The sequence below is a fragment of the Galeopterus variegatus genome, unplaced genomic scaffold (assembly GCF_000696425.1).
Source record: "Galeopterus variegatus unplaced genomic scaffold, G_variegatus-3.0.2 Scaffold663, whole genome shotgun sequence".
NCBI classification, from domain to species: domain Eukaryota; kingdom Metazoa; phylum Chordata; class Mammalia; order Dermoptera; family Cynocephalidae; genus Galeopterus; species Galeopterus variegatus.
In genome coordinates, this window is record NW_007726774.1 from 336,163 (window position 1) to 349,195 (window position 13,033).

Sequence of the window (13,033 nt, forward strand, 5' to 3'; positions counted from 1 at the left end):
CGGCCGCCCTCCCCGGGGGCGGCGCCCACCCGGAGCCCGACGCCGCTGAGCCCGAGGACAGGAGGAGACGCAGTGAGCCGGGGGCGCTGGTGGCTCCGGGCAGGGTCCGCCGCTGAAAGATGCCAGTCCGCAGGGGCCACGTCGCGCCCCAAAACACTTACCTGGACACCATCATCCGCAAGTTCGAGGGCCAGAGTGAGTGTTTGTGTTGGAGCAGGGGACAATCTGGAGTCCCGGTTCGGTGGCAGGAGGGGCTGGACCCTTTACTAACTTCTAATGGGGCATGGGCGGGGAGGGGGAAGCCGGATGCTGAAGGCAAAATCCTTTGCTTTGATGTCCCTGATGATGTTCTCCTCCAGCGCCCCTCTTGCCTCAAATGTCTTCGCTTCTGGAGCAGGAGGGGCAAAAAGCAGCCTCTTCCTCCTCCCCACAGAGCTGTTTTCTAGGCGACCCAAGCCCTGACCTCCCTTCTAGTCGCTGCCCTGCTCCCCAGCCCCCATTCCCTGCCTTCCTCCGGAGGTTTCCTGGACTCGCTCTTTTCACCTCCTGGCCCTGGCCACCCCAGTCTTCCCAGGAGCTCTCCCAGGCCTGACCCCATCTGGTCATGTCCCTGTTCCTGCATCTAAACCTCCCTCACTGCCCCAAGAGTCTCTACTATCTTTCTCTCCATTGCCCAGTCCTGGCTGCCATGGTCTTCCCTCTTCCCTCCTCCCACCTCTCACCCCAGGTCGTAAGTTCCTGATCGCCAATGCTCAGATGGAGAACTGCGCCATCATTTACTGCAACGACGGCTTCTGCGAACTCTTCGGCTACTCCCGAGTGGAGGTGATGCAGCGACCGTGCACCTGCGACTTCCTCACAGGCCCCAACACCCCGAGCAGTGCCATGTCCCGCCTGGCACAGGCCTTGCTGGGGGCCGAGGAGTGCAAGGTGGACATCCTCTACTACCGCAAGGATGGTGAGGCGTGCTCAGGCCAGAGGTTCTGTTGGGCAGTCATGAGTGGCTTGTCCAGCTAGAGTGGCCTTGGGGAGGGCATTAAGGGAACCAGGGAACAAAGGGCCTGGACATAACCTGTCTGCTCTTTGGGCCTCAGTTTCCTCATCTGTAGGAGGAAGCAGCAATGGGCATTGTATGTGATGCCTTCTGAGGTCCTTTTCAGAGGTGAGGGACCAGGCTGTGCCACCTACTCGTCCTGGCCTGGGGCAGAGCCTCCTGCTCCACCATCCCTCCCCCATGTCCCCGGTCTCTTGGCTATCCACTCTGTCACTGTCAGCCCCAGCTGTCAGGCAGCTGGGACGGAAATTAACCTTCCCTCATCTCCGTCTGCTCTGGGGATTAGGGGAGGAGTCACCCTCTCACGGCCTCTGTGGCCAGGCAAGGCATAGGGACTGCTGGCTGGGAAAGAGGGGTGGGCCTGGCTCATCCAGTCCCAGCTCTTTGGGGAGATGGGGCCTGGAATGTGCCCAGACCAGGAGGCTTATCCAGATGGAGTTTCGGTTGTTAGTGCCAGCCTGAGCTTACTGCAAGCAGAACAGAAGCATAGGTCAGGGGCCGAGGACAAAGAATTCAGCAGCCCTTTGGGATCCTCTCCTCAGCACTGTGGGGTCCCCACTGGACATGGAGTATGGGGAGTGAGTAGGAACTAGGATCAGAGCCTGAAAGTCCCTTGGAAATCTCCTGGATCAATGGCCTCCCAACCTGGTTCTGCATCAGAATTCCTTGGGGCGTGTTTTCCAAAACACACCTGCCCTAGAGAGAGGCTGACTCAGAAAGTGTGAGATGAGGCCAAGCAGATGTATTTGGAAAAAAATCTCCCTGGCAGTCTGATGTTCTGCCAAGTTGAGGAACCACTGGCTTAGATAAATCCCTTCGTTTCAAGGACATGGAAGAGACTTGCCCAAGATCCCACTCCTCAGGTCCAAACTGGTCTTGAGCTCAAGTTTCTGGATTCCCCCTTCAGAGATGTGTGTTCTGAGCAATCCCACAGGGGAGAAAGGACCCCAACTCCCTCTATGCTTAGAGGCAGGACCTTTGGGGAAGAAAGTCCCCAAAAGAGGGAAGCCTCCAGGGAAGGCAGGCATGAGGGCCACCTGAGTGCAGATAAATGGCAGGTGCTTTTGGACTGGGACTGAGGGGTACTGAGAGCCCAAGTTCCAGGGGCTTGGGGTGTGTGCAGAACATGCATGAATGTGAATATGAGCATGTGTGTGTGTGTGTGCATGCCTATGTGTGTGTCTACAGGCTTCTGGGGGGCTTCTTGGGCAGGTCCTGGCTGTTTGCTGCTGCCACCTGAGTGAGTAGCAGGTGGGAAGCAGAGCCGGCAGGGGTAGCTATTAGGGGACTGGGAAGAATCCGGATTAGTTTAGCAGTACTCACAGGGTTAATGAAGTCAGAATATTTTTAAAAGCTGTGACCTCACCTCACATCATTGCATGGAGGAGGTGACAGTCAGGGGAGTGAGAAGGGTCCTGGGGGAACAGGATGGGACAGGAGGAGATGAGAGGGGAAGCAACAGGTCCTTTCTGTCCCTCTCCTTGACCACAGAGCTCTACCGGGGCCTCAGAGGGGTGAGGGCTGATCCCAGACTCCTAGGGATGTCAGATTAAGGATGTTGCGGCCCCTCAGCACCCTGCAAGGGGCGGAGGTCAAGGCCAGGCCTTGGCCCCCTTAGATCAGAACTCAAATCTTCAGAACCCTGCTGGGGTCCTTCAGCTATCAGAAGTGACCCTGGTCTCTAGGAAGCTGGCTCTGGGTGAAAATGGGAACTAACTCACACACCTGGCGCCCTATAAATCCCAGTCTGCTCCCATCCTGCCCTTGGCTCTTCCCTGTCCTGTTGCTCAAGTCTTTGACCACCTGGACCTTCCTGGAATTGGCCTGATACCAGAAAAAGAAGCTTCCTGGCCTGCATTACCTTAAGGGAAGGATGTCACGCTCAGATAACTTTTCATCTTATGGTCCACTCTGACCACACGATCCCTTCTTTATCATAGCCACATACCTCTTACAGTCCTGCCGGGGCTTTTTTGTTTTTTTTTTTGTCTTTTTTTTTGTCTTTTTTCGTGTCCGGCAACGGATCGCAACCCTCAGTGTCGCACCCGTACCGGACCGGGACCGGCAACGGGATCGCAACCCTCGGTGTCGCGCCCACACCTTGCTCAGCCAGTGAGTGGGAACCGGTCTGTACGTGGGATCCGAACCCTTGGCGGGAGCGCCGCCGCGCTCCCAAGCGGCGCACTGTAGCAGTGCGCCACCGGGCCGGCCCCCCTTTTCTTTTCTTTTCTTTTTTTTTTCTCGGACTAGGGCCAGAGTGGGGACGGGGTGTGAGGACGAGCACCTGAGGGAAGAACACACACATTTGAGAGAGAAGAGCAGAGAGAAGTGGGCCTCCCAGGGACCAGACAAACCTGCTGCCCTTGGTCAGAGGTGGGTGGCAGGAGGAGCCCTGGAAGGGAGAAACAGACAGAGACTGTGACTCTTCCTCCAGGGACAGGGCAAGAGCATAGAACACCGCCACTCCTAGGCACAACCTAGGGCAATGCATTCACCTCCTCTTGTCACCCAGGCAGAGTTACTTGTGGGCTCTGAGCCGGAGTAAGCAAGAACAGCCTGGGGCAGGAGAGGGAATGCTCTGGACGCTCAAATTCTCACAGCCTCCTGTCTGCGTACCCCACAGGCAACAAGCATGAAGGTGGGGCATGAGGGTCAGGCGCCAATCCTCTCCATGCCCTTAGTGCTATGATGGGCTGGTCTTGTCCATTCCCAGCCACAGTTTTCCAACTGCATCAATTTTCCAATAGTATCAATTGGTGGGTGCAGCCACTTTAAGGATGGGTCTTGGCTGCCCCCTGCAGCCTGGAGAGTCTGGAGGCCCTGCCCCTGTGCCCAGCTCTGCCCCCTGACAGGCCAGATCTTTGCAGTGCCAGAGAGTTTGAGGATATAGTCTGGCTTTGGGGGCAGTGTCCTAGATTGCTGGCCAAGGAGGCTTCGTGGCTAGGTCCTAGTGTCCAAGTCTCACCATGTCGCAGGCTGACAAGAATGACAAGCTCTGGCCTGGGAGTCGGGGCTTATAGAACTGGAAGTCCAGGAGTGGGTCAAGCCAGGCCAGCAGACAGCCTCTCCTGGTGTAGATGTCTCCCCTGAGCTTGGGCAGCAGCTGGCAGATGGCTGCCTGGTGTCTGGGAGTCAGAAATCTGATCCGAGAGACTCCTGCCCCAGGAGGAAAGTGGAAGGGAGGATGCGGACGGCTCACCTGCACCCCAGCTCTGATGGCTGTGAGGAGGGGCCAGGGGAGGTGAGCACAAATAGGAAGTCTGGAGAAGAGTGATTTTGGTGGTCTTCAAAGTAGCAATACCCCCACCAGCCCTGCTGCCTGTGTCTGCTCACGTTTACACACGTGCTTTCATTCACTCAATCAACAAACCGGAGCCCCAAACCCTCAGTGCATGCGGCTCTGCCTTCTGTTTTGCATGGTCTCCTGAGGCCCCTGTCCCTTAGGATCCCTTTCCCCTTACTAGCAATTCAAGTTGAGGGACATAGGATTCCCATGGTCAGGAGGCTCTCAGGGAACATGCCCACAGGCTGGGCTCTATGGGTATGCAGCATTTTAGCTGGTACTGTTCCATCCACCAGTGGGGCCTATGGTGAGACCCTGAAGCAGAGAGAGTGGGGCAGAGACTGTAGCCTGAGTGCCATGGTGGGGCTAACAGCTGGGTCTGGGCTGCCCAGAAGAGCGGAGAGAGTGGCAGGAGGGGACTGGCTTGCCGGCACGTAGCCCTCTCCCTCCTTCTCTGGCCCCCAGGCCATTGTCTTGCCTGTTCCTGGTTCTAGCCTCTGCCTTGGGACCCCGAACTCCTCCCAGATCCAGAGCAGCAACCTGGCCCTCACTCCAGTACCCTCCTCCCAGACAAGTCCCTTCCCTTTTCCAAGCTGTAATGTGCTGAGAGCCCAGGGGTCCCTGCCTCCATCCCCTCCCAGCCCCAGTAAGTCAGTTTCTCAGAACCCCAGTCTCTTATCTGCAGAAGAGGGGTCTACGCCTGCCCCCTAAGGACCTCCTAAGGCCTGATGTGCCACCTGGCTCAGTGCCCAGCACCGAGTGTGTTCTCAATGAGTTCCTTCCAGCATCTGGGGCACAGGGTATCTTTGTGAGATGGAAATATGGGAGCTGAGCCTGGGGCCAGCCAGAGCTACACGGGGGTACAATGTCCGATCTCACCTCCCCGTTTAATCCACCCCCATCTGCTCGGCTTTAATTACAGCAGAAGCAAACCTCGAGGCTAAGCTCTGAGCTGAGGGCCAAGCGTGGACTTGGGTCTGATGTTACATTATCTCCTAATGAGCAGCTTAGCTGCTCTCCCCACCTCTGCCCTGTGGGTGGGCACCTGCTGGGCAGCCTCGCCCACCCTCTGCCCAATAGCTCTGGTCACTGTGCAGGCCTCTTCACCCAGTGGCTGCCCTTAACTTGACTTTCACCCAGGCCCCTCCCATGCCTGGTCACTGAAGGAGGGGACCCCTTCAGGGACCCCCCCCCATCCCCACTAATGGTGTTTGCAGCCTCCAGCCTCCGCTGCCTGGTGGACGTGGTGCCCGTGAAGAACGAGGATGGAGCTGTCATCATGTTTATCCTCAACTTCGAGGACCTGGCCCAGCTCCTGGCCAAGAGGAGCAGCCGCAGCCTGTCCCAGCGCCTGCTGTCCCAGAGCTTCCTGGGCTCTGGTGAGGCGGATGCAGGTGGCGGTGGGAGGGGTGAGGTGGGGGTAACAGGTGGAGCAGCTGGGCTTCTGCCCTGGCTGCTCTGACCCTGGCCCTGGTTTCAGAGGGCTCTCACGGCAGGCCGGGTGGACAGGGGCCTGGCACGGGCAGGGGCAAGTACAGGACCATCAGCCAGATCCCGCAGTTCACGCTCAACTTCGTGGAGTTCAACCTGGAGAAGCACCGCTCGAGCTCCTCCACGGAGATTGAGATCATCGCACCCCACAAGGTGGTGGAGCGAACACAGAACGTCACTGAGAAGGTCACCCAGGTGCGGGCCTGCACGACAGGGTGGGCAGGGCTGTGCCAGGCCTCCAGGGTCCCCTCCCAGGCCCTACACCTGGACTCTTCCGAGGCTTTGACCAACAGAGAGATCCTGCTTGTCCAGCTCCCTAGTGTCTGGTGGGAGCCCCAGGCCTCCTATCCTGCTGAGTCTGATTCTTCAGACCTAAAGACCTGCCCTCAGGCCATGGCCCTGATGACCAGCTCCTGGAGCCAGGAGAGTTCAGGGTTAGCAGGGCCTGTGAGTAGTGCCACCTCCTAGGCCTGGGAGGCCTGGAGGGTTGGGAGGACACAGGCCACTATGGGGGCCTGCTCTACCATGGGGCCTGCCCAAGGCTCAGGGAAGGAGATGCTAAGAGGGGATGTGTCAGGGCCACACAGAAAGGAGAAGGAAAAGGGATGTTGGCAAGCCCCCAGTCCTGATCCTGCCCCTTGTCTTGGAGATGACAGCCACCCCCCACCCCAACACACACACAGGATCCTCCTGCATGCCGGGCAGAGGTGGGGTGGGGCTGGCACCCCTTTCCCCTTACAGTCCCTCCTTGGCCAGCCCAAGCCAGACTTTCCTGGGTCCTCTGTTTCAGCTGAACCCACTGTCCCTTCTCATGGGGCTTGATGGCCTGACAATTCCAGAGGGAAATGCAAAGAGCCCTGCCCGAGGCTCCAGTGACCAGGGTGCTGGCGTTGAATCTCTGTGTCACCGAGAGGTGGGGTGGGGCTGGCACCCCTTTCCCCTTACAGTCCCTCCTTGGCCAGCCCAAGCCAAACTTTCCTGGGTCCTCTGTTTCAGCTGAACCCACTGTCCCTTCTCATGGGGCTTCATGGCCTGACAATTCCAGAGGGAAATGCAAAGAGCCCTGCCCGAGGCTCCAGTGACCAGGATGCTGGCGTTGAATCTCTGTGTCACCTTGGGCAAGAGATTTCCCCCTACTTCTGGCCCTAAGGGCTCTCATCTGGAGGAGAGAGTTGGATTAAATGGTCCCTGAGACCCACTTGACATAAAGGAGGCAGACGAAGCTGTAGGCCATGGAGAGGGGCCTAGGCCAGGGCTGAGCAAGGGGGTGCAGAGCGTGGGAGGAGCCTGCTCCCAGCTTCCCTGGGGCTGTCCCTTCATGGGGGGCTGGGGAGCAGCTCTTTTCCTCCCTGCCCCTTTTCATCTGAAGCCCTTTGAGGTCAGGCAGAGTGGCCCGATGGCCTGACCCTGGGAAGTCCCCCCTGCCCCCCGGCTGCTCACTCCAGGGCCTCTTAGGTTGGTGCTGCTGGTAGTGGCTGCCATCATAGGGGGCTGTTAGATTGGACAATTGACCTTGAAGACTGACAGGCCTGGCTGGGACCCATGGTACCTGCTCCCACCTAACCTGCCTGTTCCTGTCTTGCTCCACCCCAGTCCCTTTTGACTTCACTACCCCACCCCCATGTGGGTCCTAACTAGGGGGGAAGTGCCAGACAGCTCAGAGGAGAATGCTGGCCTGGCCAGAACAGGGAAGTCACGTTGGCCTTCTCCAGAACTCAAAGGGCCTAGAGGGCCCAGAATGATTTCACACTGGAGCCCCTATATCCTGATGGCACTGCAGCTCTGGGTGACACTGGGCAGGGTGGACTTTGCCATCGAAGGGTTCTCATGCTGGCCTTGGAGGCAGTGGGAGACAACGGAGTCAGTGTGGCAGGGAGATGGCTTCCCTGTCTGTGGGCCGTGAGGAGCTGAGGAACCCGGCACTCTCCTCTCAGCAGACTTGGAAACCACCCCCCGCCACCACTTCCCCACAGACAGGGCTAGGGGAGGTCCTGGCAGTGACATATGCTTGGTGTTTCATCTTGGTGGGTCCTGAGCAGCCCCGGGAAGGAGGGGGAGCAGCTCTGATGCCATGGGCACGAGGGCACAGCTGCTTTGGATCAGAGTTCAACGTTCAGTGCCCTTTCAGTTTGCTGCAGTCAGAAGTCCATGTGCTGGGCACACAGGGATGAGTGGCCTGGCAAGGAAATTGAGGCTCACCAAGCTTATAGTGCAGTGGACAATGAGGTCAGGGGTATACCCAGGGGCAGGGAGAAAATCGAAAAAGAGGGTCCTGGTTGATATACAGTCAGAGGGAGCTTCCTGGAGAGGTGAAGGATGATCCGAGGCCTGAAGGCTAAGCAGGAGGTCATTGCAGTGTGGGGACGCTGTGATTCCTGCCAAGAGTTTGGATGTCAGATCAGGGACACTCTGGTTGAAACCAGCCCTTTGATGTGATCCCATCTGTTCATTGATCTGGTTTGCAAAGTCACAACCTTACGTTGCAGATTTTCTTATCAGAACCGTCCACCAGACCCCATCTGATGCAGAGGGGATCAGTGGGACACCCCTCAGGCTCTATCCTTGTTGGAGCAGGGTCTGACCCAGGATAAGGGAGCAGGAGGCTGGAGGAGGAATTACCGTGTAGAGTAGCATGTGCCATCTAGATGCAAATAGTTCAGTCACAACAACCGCATGAAGTCTGTTGCCCTTTGTTGTCCCATTTTGCAGACGAGGTAACTGAGACTCACAGAGGTTATAAAACTTTTCTCAAGGCATGCATATAGCAAATATCAGATCTGGGATGCAACCTGGGAACCCTGGTCTCAAAACCCATGCCTTTCCTAATGCCCCAGCTATTTCTCCTGTTGGCAGCTGGACAAAGCCTAGCATGTTGCGCTGGGCCCTAGTGGTCCTGTGTTGGCCATAATCTTGGAGGCAGGGGTGGGAGGGACAAAGGGGAGGGGCTCAGCTGAATGTAATGATTCACAAACCGCATTTGACATGTGTGAAGAAGCGGGGGGGCCCCTTGGTGCCCAGGACCTGTCAAGCATCCAGATCGGCTACCACAACCCCAAATTTGACTCTTTCCGTAGAAGGTTCTGAGAGTTGACCCAAGGAGGACCCTCACTAGTCCAGCTTCCCCAGGGTCCTCAGGAATAAGGAGGCTATTTTGGGGATGAACTGTCCCCATCAGGAACCCCAACCACAGGGGGCCTCCCAAGCCTATCAGAGAGGATTGGCCCACCTAGCTACTCCCTCAATCTGGGCTCTTCTCTGGAACATGTCCACAGATGACCCCAGGCCTGGCCTTCTCCTGCCCTGTCTTCACCCACTCCAGGAGGGCCTGTTTCTGTGAGAGCTTATAAGCTTCAAACCTGTGATCACCATGGGACAGAGCTGCACCCTTCCTCCTGTACCCCACTTCCTCTCTCGGCACTTCCTCCCTTAGGAACTTACCTCCACATACATCCCCCCATCCATCCTTCCCTCTTCCCTTCTGCCCTTCACAGCCTTGTCCTCACCCTGTCCCACCGATCCCTTCCTAGGCCTCACCCGCCCTAGACCTGTGTCAGCAGTAGTGGCCATCCCCCACTGACCACCCATGCCCCACCCCCAGGTCCTGTCCCTGGGTGCAGACGTGCTGCCAGAGTACAAGCTGCAGGCGCCGCGCATCCACCGTGGGACCATCCTGCACTACAGCCCCTTCAAGGCCGTGTGGGACTGGCTCATCCTGCTGCTCGTCATCTACACGGCTGTCTTTACGCCCTACTCGGCCGCCTTCCTGCTCAGCAACCAGGACCAGTCACAGCGTGGGGCCTGTGGCTACACCTGCAGTCCACTCACCGTGGTGGATCTCATCGTAGACATTATGTTTGTCGTGGATATTGTCATCAATTTCCGCACCACCTATGTCAACACCAATGACGAGGTGGTCAGCCACCCCCGCCGCATCGCTGTCCACTACTTCAAGGGCTGGTTCCTCATTGACATGGTGGCTGCCATCCCCTTCGACCTGCTCATCTTCCGCACTGGCTCTGATGAGGTGAGCAAACCCCACCCAGGCCAGGAGCCATGGCTGTCCCCTGTACCCTAGCCCCGAGGCCTCCCTGCCTCACAGCCCTGGGTGCAGAGAGTACCTAGGATTGGGCACATTTGCCAAAGCAGGTGGAGGTGGGAAGGGGGACTCAGACATCTGTCATCTCCCAGCTCTGGAGAAGGACCAGCTGAGGCTATGACCCCAGCCTGGGTGCCATCCCTCTGCCCCATCTCTCTGAGCAGGCCCTGGTGAGAAGAACAGGCTGTCAGCAGAATTCTGCCCCTTCTGGGAAAGGATCCTGTAGTCCCAGCCCCTCAGGGGGACTTCTAAACCACACTCACCCTGGACTTAGAAAGGGAATCAACAGACTGTTGCCCCAATGTGTCCTGACCCCCTTCCTGCTCCCCAGCCTCTTTACTATGCCCACTCTGCTTCTCATAGGTGATGTGAGAGCATTTTCAAGCTCTTCTCATAGCTTCTAGCCCCAGCTTGTCCTCCTGCCCCATCTTCTCAGGGTCAGCTTTCCACTCAAATCAACTCTGCCTTCTGGGTCCCAATCACACCCCCAATCAGCCTAGCCTGTCCAGAGGGGACTCCCAAGCCCCCTTGCTCCCACCCCCAGCAAATCCATCCTGAGTTGTCTGCCCTCCTCTCCATCCCCCTACCCCTGCTTGGACACTGAGTGACTTTCTTACTCACTTCTGCCCCAGCCCCACACCTGCTAGCCTACCTCCCTCCACACAGCAATCAGAGTGGTTTCAGATCATTTCCCTGACCCTGTTACTGCCCCCTCAGAACCTGCAATGGTTCCCCAAGGCCTACGGAATAAGAGCCAAGCCATTTACAGACCCTGAGGCCCACAGAGCAGCCCCCATCCACCTTCCCGGGCTCCTTTCTCACTGCTCTGCCATCTCCCACTCTGTGCTCCAGGCTGCGGTGCCACGCTTAGTTTCCCATGTGGGCTGTGCCACTTCACACCTCCATGCCCCTGCTCGTGCTGCTCCCTGTGCCAGGGATGCCCTTTCCCTCTCCCTCCTGTCTGCCTAGAGACCTTGCCTGGTCTCTCAAGACTCAGCTCATGTGTCACCTCCTCTATGAAGTCTCCCCTGACCTGCCCCTGCAGACTTGACCTCCCCTTCCTCTGTGCTCCCGCTGGACTTTTGTCCTAGCAACAAGAACACCATTTTGAGTTTTAGGCTGAGAGCTCCTTGAGGGCCCACACTATGCTCAGACTTGACCTCCCCTTCCTCTGTGCTCCCGCTGGACTTTTGTCCTAGCAACAAGAACACCGTTTTGAGTTTTAGGCTGAGAGCTCCTTGAGGGCCCACACTATGCTCCCCTGCCAAGTGCCTGGCCCAGAGCAGGTTCTCCATGTTTGTTGATGACTGTGTGATTGTATGCACAAGTGAACAAATGCAGGCCTGAGTGCACCCTTTCAAGGGCCGACCTCCTAGTGTCCTTTCCCTGCCCCTCTAGACCACAACCCTGATTGGGCTGCTGAAGACAGCACGGCTGCTGCGGCTGGTGCGTGTAGCACGGAAGCTGGACCGCTACTCTGAGTATGGGGCGGCTGTGCTCTTCCTGCTCATGTGCACCTTTGCGCTCATTGCACACTGGCTGGCCTGCATCTGGTACGCCATCGGCAATGTGGAGCGGCCCTACCTGGAACCCAAGATCGGCTGGCTGGACAGCCTGGGCGTGCAGCTCGGCAAGCGCTACAATGGTAGTGACCCAGCCTCAGGCCCCTCGGTGCAGGACAAGTATGTCACGGCCCTCTACTTCACCTTCAGCAGCCTCACCAGCGTGGGCTTCGGCAACGTCTCACCCAACACCAACTCTGAGAAGGTCTTCTCTATCTGCGTCATGCTCATTGGCTGTGAGTGCGAGGTCATGCCAGGGGTCTTACCCATGCAATTCTATTTTGAGTTTTGTAATGAGATACAGCATAACATACAGTCCCATTGCATGCGGTATGCTGATCTGAAGTATGCAGCACAAAGGATTTTTGCATATGTGTACATCAGTTATACACAGAATATAACTCCCACACAGCTCTCACTATAAGCCAGGCACCAGGACCGGCTACCTCGTTTGCTGGGCCCAGTGCATAATGAAAATGTAGAGCCCCTCGTTAAAAAATTATTAAGAATTTCAAGACAGTGATAGCAGAGCATTAAAGCAAATGTTCTTGACACAGGCCACGTGGACTGTGCAGGCTGCATGCCCATGAGGCCGGCCCTGCCAAGCATTGCTTTAAGCTTCACAGAAGCCCACATTTCATTCCCTTATGAGCCCAATTTACAGAGCAGGAACCAAAGGTCCTAACTTGCCAGAGGGCACACAGCTAGGAAGTCCCCAATCCCAATCCCAGTCCAGGTGGCCAGCTCCTCCCAGGCTGTGTTGCTCTCAGTCCCTGCACTGAGCTTCCTGCCTCCCAAGACACCTGGTTTAGGAACACAAGAGGCAGTGCGGAATTTAACACGTAGGTTAAATTCTCAAGTTCTGAGTATTTAGAGATGTGAAAGCCCAGAAACACAAAAACAACAAGAAATAAATGGGTGAAAACAAGAGACCAAGAATATTCCCCTAACTGTATTTTTACAACTTGAAAACAAACCCGAACTAAAAAAAAAAACCCATTGGCCTAGTTTTTTGTTTGCAGGAGTTTGGCCTCTGGGCCCAGGAAAATGCCAAGAGGCACAGGGCAGAGGGAGGAAGGCAGGAAACCCAGGGGGCTTTGTCCCGTATGTGCCCTGCCACTGTCCTGGGCACTTCTGGCTTCTCCCTGGACAGAGAGGTCCCTCACCAAGAGGCTCCCAGGGAGAAGGAGGCCTGGAGCAGGCCTTGGGGCGGTGCGGCCTGGTAGGGATGCCGTGGGGCTCACCGCCCGGCCCCGCCCCAGCCCTCATGTACGCCAGCATCTTCGGCAACGTGTCGGCCATCATCCAGCGCCTGTACTCGGGCACCGCGCGCTACCACACGCAGATGCTGCGCGTCAAGGAGTTCATCCGCTTCCACCAGATCCCCAACCCGCTGCGGCAGCGCCTCGAAGATTACTTCCAGCACGCCTGGTCCTACACCAACGGCATTGACATGAACGCGGTGAGCCCCTGCCGCTCTGTGGGCAGCGGGTAATGCCCTGGGCACCCCCGGAGCCCTCCCCACCCGCTCCCCCACCCCACCCCAC

The 13,033-nt window shown here is 57.3% G+C and overlaps 1 protein-coding gene across 4 annotated transcripts in view; it reads left to right on the forward strand.

Moving 5' to 3' along the window:
- The first annotated feature begins 64 nt into the window (after nucleotides 1–64).
- The window catches only part of KCNH6 (potassium voltage-gated channel, subfamily H (eag-related), member 6), a 22,548-nt gene continuing 9,579 nt past the window's right edge, over nucleotides 65–13,033 (forward strand). For 2 of the 4 annotated variants that reach the window (XM_008571136.1, XM_008571137.1), the window contains exons 1-7: nucleotides 120–195; nucleotides 728–958; nucleotides 5,555–5,716; nucleotides 5,818–6,023; nucleotides 9,427–9,852; nucleotides 11,323–11,722; nucleotides 12,749–12,948. In XM_008571136.1, the coding sequence (XP_008569358.1) occupies nucleotides 120–195; nucleotides 728–958; nucleotides 5,555–5,716; nucleotides 5,818–6,023; nucleotides 9,427–9,852; nucleotides 11,323–11,722; nucleotides 12,749–12,948 (1,701 nt within the window). Of the gene's footprint in view, nucleotides 196–727; nucleotides 959–5,554; nucleotides 5,717–5,817; nucleotides 6,024–9,426; nucleotides 9,853–11,322; nucleotides 11,723–12,748; nucleotides 12,949–13,033 lie in introns of all 4 variants that reach the window. The other 2 variants (XM_008571138.1, XM_008571139.1) reach the window with 2 other exon arrangements.